General features: G+C 42.2%; 1 protein-coding gene across 1 annotated transcript in view; it reads right to left on the bottom strand.

Moving 5' to 3' along the window:
* KLHL6 (kelch like family member 6) overlaps positions 1 to 11321 on the bottom strand; it is a 72234-nt gene extending 60913 nt beyond the window's left edge. The window contains exon 1 of the mRNA XM_019667809.1: positions 10998 to 11321. Within this exon, the coding sequence (XP_019523354.1) occupies positions 10998 to 11290 (293 nt within the window). The 5' untranslated portion in view covers positions 11291 to 11321. The remainder of the gene's footprint in view (positions 1 to 10997) is intronic.
* Positions 11322 to 12986: the final 1665 nt, after the last annotated feature.

Consider the following 12986-nt stretch of genomic DNA (forward strand, 5'->3'; position numbering starts at 1 on the left):
GGATCACTTTCCTGCTTAAAAATTCTTCCATGGCTTTTCACTACCTATAAGATACATTTCAAACTCTTCATCCTGGCCCAGCAAAACTTTTCATGGCCTGACCCTGCGCACCTCTTGGCTTTATTGGCCCAGGCATATCCTTTACTCCAACCCTACTCTTCTACCTATGATGCCCGTGCTTACACTGCGTGATACCTTCCCAGATGTGTTTCCTTTGGCCTAGAATGCTGCCTGCCTTCACTCCTCACTTGGTTCCTTCTGGTCAATGCCTACTCATCCTCTAAAACGCTACTCAGATATTGTCTCTTCCAGAAAGCCTTCTCTGACTGCTTTTTCTCCAGTCTGATGTAATAAACAGAGCTCCATCATAGCACTTGTCACTTTGTACTGAAACATTGATTTACCTGCCCCTCTGCACTAACTGGTTGAGATTTCAAGGTCAAGGAGGAAATATAATTCATTCATCTTTGGATACTTAGTGTCTGGCATAGAGAAGGCACTTGATAAATTTGTGTCAATTGAATGAATGCATGAATGGGTAGATGGGTGGAGTTTCATTAAACCCACAAGACACTACACTACCAAAAGCTTAATATTTTGTGTTGTTCTGCCACCCAGATATTTGCACCTAAAGAAAGGCTGTAGGATCCAGTGTTCCTCAGTTAAAGGCCTACAAATCACTTGTGGTAGGCTTAAAAAGTGCGGAAGGAGTGCAGATTTTCATAGCAATTACAAAAAATTCTCTCCCTCTCCATCGCCAGTTCATCTGCAAATGAGACAGACATCTCCTGCCAACCCAACCTGCTATCCTGAGCTTTAAGGACAACTTTCCTAAATTTCCTAATCTCAATTCTTTTGGTCATGTGTGTGTGTGTGTGTGTGTGTGTGTGTGTGTGTGTGTGTGTGTGCGCTGTGTCCATTAACCCCACCTTCCAGGGGTTATTCACTGGGCATCTGTCCCTCCCCTAATTCCCCCAACACCAAAATGCCTTTGATATCCAGCCCCCTACAAGCCTGAGCTTACTCTACATAACACATCATGATCTCTTGAATGCCAGTCAGCTCTTACTTGACCCTGGACCTGAATCATTATATGCAAACCTGCTGGTGGTTAATTTTTATAGATCCTTGACTGTCTCCTCAGAAAGGGCTATGATGTAACTTTCTATATTGATTGTGTTTTAAAGTCATAGCAGTATCAGCACTCCTATAATTATTGTAGTCTTAAAGCATTCCACAAAAGTTAAATGTAATAAAAGAATGCCTACCCTTACGCCTGGCAGAGGACATGTAGGTTGCCTAAATGATATTCTTTCATAGCAAAGAAGACTTATCTTTATACAGAAGTAGCCTCTCCAAAAGAACTTAAGGTGGTTTATACTAAAGCAGCAGAGGTATGATAAAATCCAAAACAGTAACAACAACATCAAATAAGAAGATAAGAACTAAGTAATTAGAATAGGAGAAGAATATAACACTGAAACCTAAGCTCAGGAAAGCTAATGCAATGAGCTTCCTGACAGCCAAAGCATAAACAGAAGTACAATAAGTTGGCTAATAAATGAAAATAAACCAGAATCTGTCATCCCTCTTTAATGGGTATTTATTTTCCATTGGTCCAGTGCCTCCCTTTTCTGGGAAATGGTTTGGTTCAAGACACACACACACACACACACACACACACACACCCTCTTTGGCCAATGGTAGACTCCTGAAGTAAGCTAGGCTGATCATTGTGCCCCACCTCCCTGACACAGTGATTGGTCTAAGATTGGGTAAGTGAATGGGGCCGGGCCAATCAGAGTCTTTCCCAGGGGCTTTCCAGACTGAAGCTAGCTCCTCAGTTTCTCTCTGGAACCAAAGTTCCAGAGTTGCCAACAGGCAAACTCCTATCCATGTGGCAGAAGTCCATCTGAGAAATACCACCTGAGAGAGAAGCCAAGTGAGGCTGGAGAAAAAGCCCCCTGACTGCTTTCAAAGTCCCGGTTCCTCTTCACCCTGGGCTCTGCTGTATCCCAGCCCTTCCTATGGTTTGGTTATGTGCCCAAATACCTTCCTCTTTCGCCTAGGCTGGTCTGACTTGAGTCCCTATCCCTTACAACCAAAAAAATAATGACTAATATAGAACATTGAGCAATGGGATGGATGGTGAGCTCCAAGGCAGTTTTACCAAAAACACAGATGTTCTGCATATGGCCAGCTCTTCTCATGGACTATTTGGTGTTTAGTATGTTAGAATCTAATTCTAACACAGGCATTTTCATGCAAGGACACTCCATATCCATGTACGTGATGCAGGGGTAAACCTCAGAACTTGAGATGTGAGTGAGGAAGTATTTTTCTGCTGTGTTTTAATTGAGAGCTGCATGGAATGCTATTCCAAACAGGAAGAATGGATTTTCTGGTCTTGATTGAAAGAAGATTCACATGCGCTAGACACCAGGGGTGGAGATGACAGACGACGTTTTATTGAAAATTCAAATAACTCGATTGTACTCTTGCCCTGGGGCATCAACCCCCACCAAGCACCTTCCAATCCTAAGAAAGGTCTGCAGGCGTCCCTATGAGGCATAGCTCATCTGAGTGCAGATGGTCACTTGAGTGATTTGTTGAATCAACAACATTCTGAAGCATTTTGGATTTTTTAACGGCTCTTTTCAAGTTTTCCTATGGTGACCACACTTTATCATCCTTCCCTTTTCTAAAGTTGTGCAATAGCCTCCCAACTCTGCGAGGACTTCCTGCTCTGACCAGGATGCTACTTAATCAAGGACTGAAACTGCAGGAGGAATATCAGTTTTATTCACACCAAACATTTACAGGACTCATGCTGAATGCCAGCCATTGCAGTGGTTCTCATAGCTCACACTTTCAACCTGTTTCTAGTCTACACATGGTGGAAGATGTCTTCATGCCACACACATGCCACACACACAAGTGTACCCACGGCTACTCACAGTTTGGAGGGAAAGGAGGAGTGAAAGTGCAAATAACTGGCCTCTTGCTAGGATCTCAGGATCTTTATCTCTGGTGCATATGTGACAAGAGTCTCAGAATTCCTTAATACTTGCATAGTTTTCATGATACCTTAACTCCTATTCTGCACCTAATGCAAGCCTGGCACATAATAGCTGCATGTAATGGACCCTTGTCACTTTTTGCTTGCCCAGCGTCTGAAACCCTCCCTAGGAATGGAAAATTCTCCCTCTGAATGAGATGTAGTATGTGGCATAAGCCACTTACCTACCCAGAAGCTACAAAGGCCCAAAGCTCACTTTCCAAGCTAACACATTAACACGTGTAACTCAGCCTTGACCAATCAGATAAACCTATCCCAAGCTATGAACTGGGAGCTGGTGATGCACAGAAGCAGGACAGAGGAGAACCTGTGCTGGTGGAGTCAGCAGAAGCAGCAGCAGCCTCCAGGTTCCAGAGACAGCAGTGGGAGGACTCCTACAGCAGCATGGGAGTCCTCCCCATGTAGGTTCTGGGTGGATGCTACCTGGCCAATACCTGGCCACTACCTTGCTCTTGTCTGTTTTCTGAGTTTGGTACTCCAGCCATTTGGAGGGTTCTGTGAGTTAGCTACATAAATCCTCTTCTCAAAAAAATCCAGTTGACTTCTATTCCTTGGAGCTAAGAAATCTGACTTATTACCATGCATAAAATGTTTAGGAAAATAAATTCATAAATGACTCCATTTTATTGTGTTTATTTCACAACAACTCACCGGGATAGGAAGATACAAATCATTAGCCTTACTGTGTTGTAGATAATGGCACTGAGCCTCAGAGAAGCCAATCAATTCCTTCAAGATTTGCATAGCCAATAAGTGGCAGGGTCTGGACTCAACTCCCAGTGACAGGACTTTAAGACAGTGTTCTTTCCACGATACCAAGAAGGTATTGGTTCCAGCCCCAGTAATGTCCTGTAGGTTCTTGAGTCCCTATATTTTCAAAGCATCCTGACTTGCCTCCTTATTTCTTATTTAGCCCTTTGACCAAGACTGGTGCCATAAGGCATGCCGGGTCTTTGCTGCTGAAGGGAGGGGTCTGTCAGTTCAGCCTCCAGGTGCAAACTGGATTGAATGTTCCCACAGTATCCTACCTGTGCGTTTGTGTACATGCACATGGAGGCAATAATCTTTGCATTTTATCCTCATTTTCAACTTACATATTTAGCCCACACTAGTGCCTGGCACGGAGAAGGAGTTAATGGTCTTGCACAGAAATATCCTAACAGCCACATTTCTGCCCAGTGGGAAGGTCTATTTTTAGTTTGGACCCCAATGGGGAAACCATTCTTCCTATAAAGTGAGCTCCCTGGAGGATGAAATGGAGATAATGCTATCTACTTGTTGTCTAATTATTGATATAGTGAGTATTAAATGAAATGAGAAAGAATCCAGCAGTTCCTGGCATGTATTCAATGCTTTAAAAAAAATGTTGGCCTTTTTATGTTCTAAATTGTAAAAAATACTTAATACAAAGACATTTATTACCATATCATTTATAAAAACAAAGATGTGGTACATATACACAATGTAATATTACTCTGCCATAAGAAAAGATTAAATACTGCCATTTGTGACTATATAGATGGATTATTATGCTAAGCAAAATAAGTCAGACAGAAAAAAGTCAAGTACCATATGATTTCACTCATATGTGGGATATAAAACTAAAAGCAACAAAGGAACAAGACAAACAAACAAAGGAAAAAACTCATAAACACGGACAACATTTTAGTGGTTACCAGTGGGTAAAGTAAGGGGGGATGGGGGTGGTAGAAAGGGGGTCAAATATATGGTGATGGAAGGAGAACTGACACTGGGTGGTGAGCACACAATGTGATATATAGATGATGCGTTATAGAAATGAACACTTGAAACCTATATAATTTTACTAACAATTGTCACCTCATCAAATTTAATTTAAAAAAATTGGAAGCACCCTATACTCACAATGAGAGAATGATTTTTTATATTATGCATCTATTAAAAATGGTAACTAGATCAATAAACAGTAGTTATGAACACTATGGAGCATTATGGGGAAAGATTATAATAAAAAAGGAGTGCAAAGCAAGATGCAAAATTGTATGTGAAACTATGTTTACCAATATGTAAAAATATGCAGATGAAAAAAGGTATAAGAATAACTCAAAAATGAAAACTAATTTTGTCAGGAAGTTCCATAATCCCTTAGCAAAATATCTTACAGCCAGATATGCTTTGGCATTCAGAATTATCTGGATATTACCATATCTTAAATATTGTATAGCACCACCAGCACTCCTTAATCCAATGCATTAGTAACTTCCACAATGAATATTATGAATAGTTGCCCTAAGTGGAGCAAATGAAGACTTTAAGTATCCTCTCCTCAGTTCAGAACAGGTGTCTCCTTCTACTAGATGAGTGTAGTTCAAGTCACAGATTTGTCTGTCAAATAAGTTATAAAAATTGTTTTCATTTATCAGCAGTTTGGGGGTTTGGGAAGTCCAGAAAAGGGATTATAGACCTATAAATATTAACCACCATATTGGTTCTGCCTAAAGGACAACATTAAAAGTATAAAATGCAGAACCTGATGCTAGAAGTACAATCATCAGTTCACTTGAGTCTACCAGACCCACTGTGGCAGCAGCAACCCTCAACACTTTTGCTGTTCACTACGCATTTAATCCAGACCCAAATGGCCTTACCCCATTCTTGTTTCCCTTTGTACTTATTCTATTGCCTGAACTAGCTGACTCCCTTTTAGGCACATTACACCAGTTTGGAGAAAAAGCAAAAGATTATAACATCTAAACACGGCTTAAGAGTAGCTTTTCACCCCCACTCTCCGCCATCCAGTAATTGAGTAATACACAATAATGATTAATAGATTGTGCTCACAATACCCTTCCCATTCCTGGTCTCATATTTGATTTTTTTAAGCTGGTGGTCAAAGTGTTTTCACCACAGCCTCAGGGAACCAGACCCAGAGACTGAGGTACCGAAGGGACAAGTCAGGGCCAAGTCCAGGGATTTCAGCATCGGCTGCAACAAAGGAGCTTACTGTTGACTCAGCCTCAGCCTGGAAGCTTTTATATTCATGTAGGAAGGGCCAGTCATCAGGTGGGGCTAAAAGAAGCCTAATGACCCCTCCCTGCATCACCACTACTCCCCTCCCTCTGCCAACCCTGAAAATCACAACATGGTTGCTCCCACAGATCAATGTCATTTATGGAGTGTGCCATATTCCGCAGGGAGTTGCTCCCCACACTCCAAATGGAGAGAACCACTCGCTTAAATGGAGATCCTTTGGGAGGTGAGCTCAGTACGTAGGATGAGCAACTCCTTCCAATGACTTTGACGTGGGGGCCTGTCCAAAGGCATAGCACAAATGACAGCTTTATGAGTAGTCTTATAAAAGACACTAGTAGTCTTATAAAATTTTTTAAAACATGAATATAAATGTGAAATCTATGCTTTCCTCAATTTTTCTGCCATGAAAATATTTGGACTCCTTGACATTTGGCTGTTTGACATTTAAGGCATGTATGAGCTACTTTCTAAGCTTTATTCTCCCTCACACTTTTCTCAGTCTCAGCTCTACAGATTTTCCCAACTTCCTCATTCCACTCAAGACTTTTAAATAGGCCTCCAAAAGAAACTGCATTGTCTGAGTTACTAATATAGCTCCTGTTTACGGCCACCATGGTTTCATGTACAACTAGACAATAGCTAGGCAGCAGGTCCCGAGAACATGTATAGGATGATGAGAGTGAGGGAGATTCTGGGGGAAAATGGTACTGGTGGATTTTCTGAGGCATTGGACCACAGAAAGATTATTGTGGAGAGGTGGTGAGCAAAAGATATCCCCAAAGCAAATGGAAAAACAGAGTGAATGATTAACTTCAGGAAAGACAAAAGCATTTACAAGAAAGGAAATGTAATCCTATCACACAATTTGGCTCAGCAGGAAACAATGTTTTTTTCATGGACATAATGTAAACTCTTATTATAAATTAATCAAAAATGGGATGATATTGTATTGAGAGGTTATAGGGAAAGGAAGTGTATGGTAAGGGAGTTAGGTATAAGTGCTAAGTCTTTATCAGACCTACTAAGAATCCATAAATGATATCTAATACTGAGAAATCAAAAAAGAGCAGAATACCATTTATATGAAATATCCAGAAAACACAAACCAACAGCAACAGAAGGATCGTGATTGCTTGGTGGTGAGGGTGGGAATGGGAGTGATTGCAATTGAGCAGGAGGGACCTTTTGGGGATTGATGGAAATTTTCTAAAACTGGATTGTGATGATTGCTGCACAACTGTAAATTTACTAAGATATAGTGAAATTATACACTTAAAATGGCTAAATCTTATTTTATTTAAATTATACCTAAATGAAACTATGAATAAAAAACACTTATAAGCCAAAAAAATAAAGACTCATATAAGCATATTTTGTAGAAATATAAATATTAGAAGAAACAGCTAAATGTTAAATGTTAAATGTTAAAAATAGTGGGCTCTGGTGAGCAGGACTGAAGGGTAGAGGAGGTGAAGAGGAGTTTTTGTTTTTCATCTTTAGTCTTGAAGTACTATTTTACTCTTTGATAACCATTTGCATGAAGCACTTTGATAAAAATGAATTTTAATTTTAAGACATACATGAAAATTTGAAAGGCTATGAAAAGATAAAAAAATAACCGCAGACCTTATTTAAAATAAGAGAAATGCAAATTAAAATTAAATTGAGATAGGGCCGGCCGAGTGGCTCGATGGTTAAGAACTCGCTTGGGATGCCAGAGGGCCCCGGTTCGGATCCCACATATGAGGGCCAGTGACACTGCCCTCTACAGCTAAGATGCTGAACAACGGCTCAACCTGGAGCTGGGCTGCCGTGAGTCGCCGGCGACGGCGTGGGCTGCAGTCCCTGTGGCAGTGGGTTGCCATGGGCTACCGTGTGTAGCCAGCAGCCAGCGTGAGCGGCCAGCAGCCGCAGTGAGCGGCCGTCCAGAAGCCGGCGACTGATCTGCCTCGCCTGGGAAGAGCGCAATGATGGTGCCAACTTGGGCCAGTGAAGCAACGTCCTCCACAACTAGACTGAAGAACAAAAAACGACAGCAACTTGTCTGTCCCCCTTCCCCCAATTCCCCAGCACTGTTCCCATCCCCCCCAATTCACCAATAAAAATCTTTAAAAAAAAAAATTAAATTGAGATACTGTTTCTCATCTATCAGACTGGGAAAAATCCAAAAGATTGGAGCCATCCTCCTTTGGCAAGGCTGTGGGGAGTGCAAAATGATTGAGCCCCTGTCAAGGAGAATCAGACAATACCCACTAAAACTGCAGATGTATTTCTCTTTAGGATTTGGTTCAGCACACCCTCTTCTAGAAATGCACCCCAGACACTCCTGCATGCATATGAAATGACATACTCATATGTATATGCGTAAGGTTATTCATTACAGCATTGTTTGTAATAGGAAAAAATTAAAAACATCCAAGTCTGTCAATAAGTGGCTGGTTAAATAAACTATGGTTCAATCACTTAGTGAAAGATATTTATGCTCTCAATGAACAAAAATTAAAAAAAAAAAACCTACATAATTTCACAACCAGCTTCCAGGGCCTCCAAAGTGCAGAGGACTGTGCCGGAAACCTCCCAGACAGAGCAGACTCTTCGCCCTTCCAAAGTCTGGGCAGAAGGGGAACTTGGCTCCCAACTCCTTTCAAATCTTAGAAACAAAGCAAGACAGGCGGCGAGGCAATGTCAGAGTTATCGTCAGTCCTAGGTTCAAATCCCACTTGGCCACTTTTTTAACTGAGAAACTCCCGGCTTGGGTGCCTCATCTGTAAATGAGGATAACATTCCCTGCATCACAGGGTTGTTGTGGGATAGTGTATGTGACACAGGTGGCACAGGGCCTGGCCCACACTAAGTGCTCAACAGCAGAAGTTATTAAGAGTAGTACCAGAAAAACAAGGATTAATGTGCTCATTAGAGGAGGAAAGTCATCTTGGAAATACCAAGATAAGAATCAAAAGTCACTGCTCTGAAAAAAAGAGTAGAAGAAGTTTCCCTTCATGACCAGGCAGTTTTAGAAGCAACCCGTTAGCCACAGGCAGAAACAGGCCCTGTGTGGGCGCCGCCTCCTCTGAGGACTGGCAGAGACTTTCCTGAAGCATCCTATATCTGCAGGGTTGGAAGGACTGCGCCCACACACCATCCGTTTAGGATGAGAAACTCGAGGATCAGAGAAACCAGTGATGTACTCAGGAGCACATAGCCAGCAGGTCTGTTCCCTAGGACCAGACACTAACAAAATTACTATTCGAGTATACATTTTATAACAGCAGTTGTCCAGTGATTCAAAACAGAAAGGATGAACCTAAACAGTGAGTACTCAGCACATTTGAGCTAAGATGACTTTCATTCACTTCTTATAGGGGTTGTGACCAATGTGAAAGCATATGGTCAATATTGGTGGAGTAAGTAATGTGTTTATCTACATCAACCAATCATTACTGCTGTGTCTATGTTCTACCTTTTATACACTTCCTGTGGAGTGAAGCCCCAAATTTAGTGGCAGTTATTTTGCAGTAAAAACAAGGATTACTAGAATGTGCCCAATTCCTGCTCCAGCAATGACTAGATAAGTAATGCTGGGTTTCCATTTCTTCATCTGTAAAAGGGCATATCAGCCACCTTCATCATGCTGTTGCAAAAATTAACTCAGGTAACTATGTCTGTCTGGCACTTAGCAAGCACCACTCCCTGCAGACCCAGATTTCCCCTTGCCTTGTCTACATATAGGACTTCATCAGTTCCACAACAACCTCCTGACCCTGCTCTTGGAATTCCAAAAAAAATTTACCCCTAAGCATTGGAAGGAAGGAAGGAAGGAAGGAAGGAAGGAAGGAAGGAAGGAAGGAAGGAAGGAAGGAAGGAAGGAAGGAAGCAAATTATATATATATATATATATATATATATATATATATATATATGCTGTTTTTAATTTCCTCAGCCAAAATCAAGCATTAAGAAGACTCTCACTGAAAGAATTATAAGGGTATTTCTTTTTCAAGTTCCCCAAATACCTTCTTCATCCACATTTCCATTGGGGGCTGGTTCATACTATGTCTACATCAATTTGGAGAACTCTGGATCCAGATGTATGTATTTGTTGGGTTCCTGATTCTCCCATATTCCTACCCCATGCATTTGCTCATGGTAAACACACAGTAAATGGTTCTTAGCTGAAACAAGCAGAATAAGGTGGCGAATTTCAGCAAGCATCTACTATGTGCTAGGCAGCATGTGAAACCCTTTTCCCTCTCATAGTTAACTATCACAACAATCCTTGTAGGTAATCATCACTGTTCCCATCTTACAGATGACAAAACAGAAACCCAGAGCATTGAGTGACTTGCCTAAAGTCCCAAGGTCAGGAGGAGCACAGTGGGATGGAACCCAGATCTCCGAGTTCATTGTAACTAGGAGCCACTTTCTCCTAAAGCACCTTTCTTTGTAACAGCTTTCCCTTTCCACCCACCCCCTCAGCGAAGACAGAAACCCCTAATTTTCAGCAAGTCATTTGATAACTCCAAAAGAGGGGCCACATCCTTTTCTCTACCTCTGTCAGTGAACAAAGACAACATCATGTTTCCAACACACTAGTCAGACCGAGGGAGAAAAAAATCCCCATGACTTCAGTAATTTTCCATCCTCTGGAACAAGGACATCACACAGAAGATTTACCATAATATATAAACATTGCTTTTAAGTAATACCAATCTCTCTTTTAATATGACTTAAATCCTAACATTGAAGGTTTAATAGCTTCCTTTCTTGCATCTTAATAGACACACAAACCTAAATAGATATACAAACTATAAACACAACAGCCAACTAGTCAGATGGGGCTCTCACATCTATACAGAGATTCCTGACAATTTGCACCCAATTTGACCCTGGTTTTAGGCGTGCTGACCTGAAATAGTTGCTGGCCGCGGCAAGCACCACGCGGTGGCAGGAGAATTCCTGGATATCCACACATAAGATGACATCTGTCAGAGAGTTTTCCAGTCGGAGGGTCTCCAGGCCATTCTGCAGAATTAAGGAGAGCCCCGTGTCGTCAAATTTTACCTTATCCCCATTTAAGATTTCTACTAGGTCTCCCCTTTTCTGGGAGGGTCCATCTGTAGGAGATGCCAGGGGTCCTTCCAAACTCTTCTCTACCACGTCACCCATAGTCCAGGCACCCCTTTGTCCTGCCATCAACATCTAGACTGAAGGAGTGCCCAAGTTGTAGGCAGGTCACATTGCAGAAGCTGAGCGGATTTCCTGTGCAGGGCCCTCCACTTATCACCAGCTGTCACACACACATAACAGGAAGTCTCGCACTTTCTCATCCTGTTACTACAAACGCCAATAACTTCTATTCTTCTTCTTTCCTTGAATCATCAGAAGGTTAGAAATTACTTAGAAGGGATATGTAGGAAGGGGCTCCGGGAGAGAAGGGGTGGCTTCTCAGAGTCTGCTATTAGTGTTGTGCAGTTATTTTGGTCCACCTCCTCCCTCATATCCGTGAGCAGGAAGCCTCTGGTTCTGGTTATCACATTTGTATTCCTGGTGCTTCTATAACTGAAGTGGTCAATGATAGAATGGGCAGAGGGCATTCTACAATCCTCTCCATCCCTCTACCCGGGAGTCTGAGACCCCACAATGAGCCCCCACGAAGTCCTTTGGGACCTTGGAAAACATGCTTACCTCTGGTATTCTCATATCTATCAGCAGTGCTCATCTTCTGTCTTTGTCTTCCTTCCTGCTCATGGGAAAACAATGTCATGACAAATATAAATGTTCACCACCCTCCCTTCCCAAATGTCTAGTTTCAGGTATGCGTCTGGAGGCAGAGAAGAAATGGTCTCCAGAAATTCCATTCCCAGGGTCTTCTGTCTTAGCAGACCAGTCAGGGAGGTCAACACCAGATTGTCCTAGCAAGCCTCAAATTGGCCTGAATTCACCCAGCATCTGTTGGTCATGCATCTGGTGATGGATCATGAAGTATTTTCATTACCTCTGCAGGTCTCTATTGAATAGTAATAACTATATTTTATTATTAAAATCTCACTATATCCTAGAAAATTAACAGAAGTTAATGTATTTTAATCTTCATAACAACCCACTGGGGTAGATAGGACTTCCTTCATTTTACAGCTAAGGAAACTGGATGGAGCTCTGCTCAAGTGAGCGGCAGGGCCCAGTTCCTCTTGGCTCCAAAGCCACTATTTCCTGCGCCACCATCAGGCTCTCAGAGCTGTAACATCATGTTGACCCTGAATCCTGAGTCCCCCACAGAGAGAACCGCAAGGCTTGCCTGCCCTGGCTGCACCATCCTGGCGCCTTGACCAAGTGGCCTCCGCTGTCTCACTCCTGCTGTCACTCACCTTGTAGCAGTGGGGAGCACTACCTGGCCTCCCGATCAGCACAAGCCCCGATCTTCTGGCTGTCCTGGTCAGTGACGATTGAACCCTCCCCAGGAGTCCCATTTCTACCTCCGTTCTTCTTCTTTTCCATGGATACTTACTCTTAAAATCAGGGTCTTCAACATTCCCCCAAACTTGTTCTTTATCCAGAGCTCTGTCGATCAAGATGCCTTTGGCTTCAATAACAGAATATCCCACCAAAAGTGGATTGAACAATAGGGGTCTCACATTACTGGTGTAAGAAGACAGAAGCGTGGAGTCCCAAGCTGACCCAGAAGCTTAGTGATACATCAAGAACACAGAATTTTTCCATCTTTCCATTCTGTCACCCTTAGTGAAATGGAGATGTCCCTTTGTGGTCACATAATAACTGCCACAGTACCAAACACCATGTCTTCATGCAACCCAATCTAATATCAAGAAATGAAAAAGCAGACCTCTTTTGTTCCATCACCCTCTTTTTACCAGAGAGAGAAAATATCTCCTAAAAT

This window comes from Hipposideros armiger, unplaced genomic scaffold (genome assembly GCF_001890085.2).
Source record: "Hipposideros armiger isolate ML-2016 unplaced genomic scaffold, ASM189008v1 scaffold_14, whole genome shotgun sequence".
Classification (NCBI taxonomy): Eukaryota; Metazoa; Chordata; class Mammalia; order Chiroptera; family Hipposideridae; genus Hipposideros; species Hipposideros armiger.